The following is a 6092-nucleotide window of genomic DNA, read 5'->3' as shown; positions in this document are numbered from 1 at the left end:
GGCTTTAGAGTCAAATAAAGAAGAAATTAATGGATATGTTGTGGTTGCTGGATGCAAAAACACCTATTAGAAAGATAGTAAGTTCATATAATGATATCTGAAGAGGAATTATATTTCCTCCTTTAGAAGAAGTTAGAATATACCTATTCTCCTTTGAAAATAACTGTAGTGCATATGCTGAAGAAATGTTCAAAGCAAATAGCTGTTTTTTGATGTTTTGCAGACTCACCTGAGATGCTCGATGTGAGAAGGAAAGTCTGTGCTGTACAGGGGGGTTTCCATCTGCAGCCACTTCAATCATGCAGTAACCTTCAGGACTGCCCACAGGCAACACATAGCTGTAAGGAAACAGAAGATCCCATTGCTGCTTATACTGTTGGTCACGGAGTATTCAAACCTCACACGGCAGAGGTAAGGTGAAAGAGATATTCATACTTCCGTAAAGCATGAAAATCTTTGGACACTACTAATTTCAGTTTCATAGCTATTGAATTACCCAGGAGACAAAATATGCAAGTTTCAGCAACTAACATCCCTCTTCTGTTTCCTTTCTTGCTATTCTTGACTAGTGTTTGAAATATATACAGAGAAAAGAAGAAAAAAATCTTTAAATATTTGAGTATTGATAAATTTTAAGTGCTAACTGTGGTTGACATACAATGTCCCTAGTATAGAGGATTGTCAGACAAGTGACATCAACATTGAATGATGCTGAACAGCCTGGGTTGAAATTTCTTTTTCCTGACCTACAGAGGGAATATAAATGGAATAAGAAATGAAAGGCTGCATACCTCTGAGCAGAAAAATTACACTGCGAGGCAGTTATCACTACTTGGAAACTGTGTTAGTGCAAACTCTGGTACTGAGCCTCAGAGATAAAGAAGAATGTAAGATTAAGGGAATTTGTGTAGTAAATACTACTGGAAGTTCAATAAAACACGGAGAATTTCAGCCAAATCACCATAATTAGGTTTCTGGGGTACAGCTTCTAACAACAACGTTACATTTTTATGTAATATTTCACAAATGCTACACAACAAACTTTAAAAAAGTTTCTGAAAAAAAATTAACATATTATATGGACTACCAAATTTTCTGTTTCTTTTATCTGAATGAATGGTAAAGGACAGTAATAGGAATCTCAGAAATTGTTTTTTGTTGGGATAGATGAATTTTTATCTTATGCAATACACATATGAAAGAGTTAAAATATTTTAAAGCCCATTATGATCTGTACATTTGAAGCATTACTAATCATAGAAATTACTTCAGCATTGATAAGGACAAATTTACTCCTGGAGAAAACACATCAAGATGTACCATAGTCTCAAATGGTACCTTTTTATATATCACCACCTGGTGATTTATTCCAGGTTATGCCTTGAGTTTTGTGCCTCTGCTTCTGTTTCTAAAATCTTACTATTTCATCCTTCTCTCTATAGATTCATTATGAAATCCCAGTTTTCACCTCTGAAGTTGCTGGGAACATTGTATTTACATAAATGGATAGAATATTGTATAGTATAGGACCCAATGAATATTTAGAAATTCATTGCAGTGATTTCTGAGTGAGTAGCACAAAACCAGTGCATTTACTCACTCACCTTATAGCCAGAACATCCACATCAGCAGCTGATGCTTACATATTAATAAATCCCACCTTTCCAATGGTTATATCACTGCTGGTTCACAGCTAAATCAATCAATACTAATTCATTGACTTTTCACTGTACTCCAATGCGTGGGATTGAAATGTGCTAAATTATTTCTACCTTGTAAGTATGCAAAATATTTCTTATTTTTGAATCTTTCTTTAAAAATATGAGATATTTGAATGGCATTTTCTATTATCACCCTCTGAAATGTGATCTAGACCCCTGGACTATTTAAATGAGTTTGAAAAACATTCATTTTTATTTATAATTTTTGGCGAAAAAGAGTCCTGTTGTTAAGGTATTTTTCAATTGCATTCCTTCTTGAAAAGTCTAAAGTTAGCATAATATTTTGATTTTAAATATAGGGAAGTAGAAGCAGTACCTGCTGTTTTGAAGACCATCTGATTTGCACAATTTCATTATAAATAATGAATTCAGTAAACAGATGTTTCTCCTTAATAAACAGTGGATATATTGACAGATAGTTGGTGATTTTCTTTTAGGTACTTGAAATAAGGACAATTTTTGAGAAAATGCTTCCACTGTTCTGTTTTCCAACCAATTCTTGAAATATAAAATATTCTTTGAATTTAATTTATTATTCCTACTCATATTTCTGTTGCTGGGAATTGTCTCAGTAAGTCAGAGTGTATAAAGATAACTTTCTCAGATAATAGAAAATCAGGTCATTTAAGATTCTCTCTTGGGGGAAACAAACTCATAGCGTTTCCTGGATGCTTTCTACTCTGAGTGGATACTGTAGTAGAGACCTAACACACTCATATCAAAGCCCACCCTCTGCCCCTGCCTTGTCCCTTCTTTTCATAAAGATTTCTGAAGTCTGCATGTTTCTTTTTCTAAATAACCTCTTATACCCTATGTTACAATGGTCCAGCCCAAAAAGAACAAAAGTTTAAGTGAAATGGCACAATTAATTAATAGGAATGCTCATCTAATGAAAAATAAAAGAACATTGAGGTCTGTGTCAGTGTGACCATCTTCAAGCAATTAGCCATCCATTCAGCATAATAAACTTCCATTGCAAATGCCTGGTGTACACACATTCTCACTGTTTTCCACACATAATTTGTATTATTTTGGTCCTTTAGTGTAGGAAAAAAGGGGAAGATTAAACATAGGTGCAACTAAAATAAGCCTTAGAGACTGTTTAATACTGACAAGTTCTTCACTTTAGGAATCTTTATTTAGAAAAGCCCAAGTATCATAAATTCATTTAGATAATAACACAGTCATCCCTACTCAGGCATACCTGGTAATCCATTCTATCTTTAAATAAATATATGAGGAAAAAAGAAGAAAATCCAAATAAAACCTCTCAGTATCCATAAACAACAGCTTATTATACAGTGATTTTGATCATTAGATCATAAGTTCATAAAGGACATAGAGGTGTTTTGCTTTTTTCTAATATGCAGCAATGAAATTTCAAAGAGGAGAACAGATTTGTTTGATGTCTGCCAACAGATTTGTGACTGAGTCATGAGAATAAAAGCAGAGGCTACAAGCAGAAACCTACTGCCCTGTATTCTGGAGTGCATGTTAAGAATGCACTCCATGAATACTATCACTGTTTTCTTCAGCATTTGCTTCTTTCTCTGTAAAGATTTCCAATGAATTAATACTTGGAATTTTTCTCTGTCTTGTCACAGGAAGGAAAACCTGTCATTTGAAATGTGAACAAAATGGATATTTTTCATGCTTATGTTACCACAGAATTAGGACTCTCTGAATTTGCTAGATTACTTAAATATGCCTAGAATAGCTTTTAGAAAGAGACAGAGCATGGAAAATTACAGTCCAAAAGACAGATTTCTTAGAATATTATAAAAATATGAAAAAATGGCAATTAGACCACAAATGCTGTCTCAGTCTTTATTATAGCATTTAAACCCAGAAAGTGCTGCAACATAGACACATGCAAAATATAATAATATTACGTTTTTAAAACAATGGTGGAAAAAAGAAGGGACTTGAAATTTCTGTCACAGAAATTACTTGAACTCAAATACCATCAATGTTGCTCTATAACCTGGTTATAGTTTTCTTATAATCTATGTTTAAATCTGTCTTAATCTTGCAATTGAATAAATGCAGTTGTATTATTTCATGCACCTCACAGAAGATTGAAATCCATTAGAAAAGAGAAAATGAAACTGATGATTTATTCTCTTGACATTTTTTATTTTTCTAATTAACCTCATATTATGAGATACTGACCTCACATTAAGAACACCTGAGATGAAAGTGGCTAATCACTGACATCTTTACATTTTGAAGTATTTTTAGTTCAGTGGTGCTTTTTCACTCGTTTAGATGCTGAAGGCATTCCAGTCCATCTGCCTTGCATCTCAGTGGCCTATTCTGGCTGCACTTAAAGCCAGCATATTTTTCCCTCCAGAGACAGTGACAGGAGAGAATGCAACACAATTCCTATTGCAGTATAATTTTGTCAGGCAGTTGAATTGTAATTCATTCATATAACACTCATAATGATATAAAAAGGATTCACAGGGAAGTAAAGAATTGGGTGTGTGAGAAGCAGTTATAGGAAATGTGTATATGTGGAGGACATATGGGTAAGGTTATGCACAGTAATCTTAACAGGTCTGGAGCCATGTGAAGCCCAGCCTGTTCCTGGAGATGCTAAGATATAGGCCTCATGAATTCAAATATTTATTTCCACAAATTTGAAATGAGAAGATGTTCAGCCTTCCTATTTGCTCTAGGCTTAGAAAATAATGATTTTTTTTCATAGTTGCTGTGGATTTTATATAAAGTTAAGAACAAGAATCACAAAGGATTTACTATTTTTTTTGCAAAAGACTCATGAATCTCAACAAGTGCAAAACAGTGGTTATAGACTGTGTCATTAATAGTTGCATGTTGATTAATTATGTGCATGAACACTGGATTTCTTACAAAGTGCAATGTGTACCTCACACACTCATGACACAAATGTGGATATTAGGTATTGGATTACTTAAGTCTGAAACTGGTAGTCAAATAAATCCTCTTAAGATACCCAAGATTGGGGCACCTCTAAATCTGGTATGATCTTGCTCAAGTGAATGTTTTAGCTTAAATTATCATAGATTTCTCCAATTGGAAATAAAATCCTACCTTTCTCCTTTTCTAGCTAGTCACCAGGTGGCACTAAAGGAGCACAGTAGAAAGCATGAATGCAAAATCCCCACTAATGTCTCTTCTAATAATCGGAAAGACTGACTTAAGCTCTAATTGATAGCATGATGGCTTCAGCTTCCAGTTATATCAAGGGAAACATAGTAAAGTATCTTGAACTGATTACATATTTGACAATACGGATGAGAATAGGTCCAGAGACTGGAACTTCTGGAAGACTTTTAACTGTTTTTATGCATTATAACTATGCAATGTAATCATGTAAAAATGGTGCATTCATGGTTATGTAAACATACTTAAGGAAGTTAAGTTTATATCAATTATATTTTCTGTATAATGCTGAAGGTGCAGCCATATTTCTAACAGATTAAGGAGAAGTATAGCAAAATTAAAGTGTCATGTCAGCAGGTATAAATAACTCCAAGCATTATAAAGAGAACTTTTGTTTTTATCCAAGCTAAATAATCATGGTAAAACTGTTTCTGAATAAAGACCTCACACTGCTATCAGTGCAGGGTTTCTGGTCTGCTGAAAAATTATTAGAAACAAGCAACATCACTGTCCATTTTATAATGCCACAGTCGGAGGACTACAATTAGAACTAGTTATTTTTCTCCCTACAATCTGAAAAATGCTAGCCCAGCTTAACAGTTCAACATAGGAAAAAAATCCCCACAAAAATCCCCTTACTAAAAAAGTATTGATATTAAAGACATAAAATAAAAGGGTCCTGCAAAACACTGAAATAGCAGCTTCATTTACATCCTTGATTTACCAGAGCAGTTGTCAAGGGAACAACTAACCAACTGTCAAGTATTACAGGTGATTTTTCAAGAATGGTGATTTTACTTTTGACTGAGCATATTCAATTCACAAGCGTGAAAATATGTACTCTGCCTTGCAGTTTTAATAATCTCTTCATACTTTTCCAATATTCTTGCACTTACTACCTTTTATCCCCTTAAAATATATATTTCTTAAAAGCCAATTGCTTTAAAAACCATACCTTCACTTCCCAAAAATTATCTTTGGCATACTTCTTCCATGGAAATGTTGTCATGTCTCTTTATCATCTTCTATTTCAGTAAGGTCAAATTTTGGTATTTCTTACCAACTTCAATTGCAGCTCTCAGAAGTGACAATTATAAAAATGAATGCCGCATTTTATGTCTGACATTTTATTTGAAATCAATGAAACATATTTCATAACCCCCAGCAATTCAACATCAATTTTCAGGTTTTCTAGTTGCTGCAAAGTGACCAAATAGTAAAAGT

At 33.6% G+C, this 6092-nt stretch overlaps 1 protein-coding gene across 1 annotated transcript in view; it reads right to left on the bottom strand.

Moving 5' to 3' along the window:
- Positions 1-6092, bottom strand: part of EYS (eyes shut homolog) — a 702047-nt gene that overhangs the window by 105269 nt on the left and 590686 nt on the right. Inside the window, 1 exon segment of the mRNA XM_031057597.1 lies at positions 230-338. Coding sequence (XP_030913457.1) covers positions 230-338 — 109 coding nt within the window.

This window comes from Geospiza fortis, unplaced genomic scaffold, assembly GCF_000277835.1.
Source record: "Geospiza fortis unplaced genomic scaffold, GeoFor_1.0 scaffold264, whole genome shotgun sequence".
Classification (NCBI taxonomy): domain Eukaryota; kingdom Metazoa; phylum Chordata; class Aves; order Passeriformes; family Thraupidae; genus Geospiza; species Geospiza fortis.
Note: the sequence above shows the minus strand (reverse complement) of the source record. Positions and strands in the feature narration are given on the sequence as shown.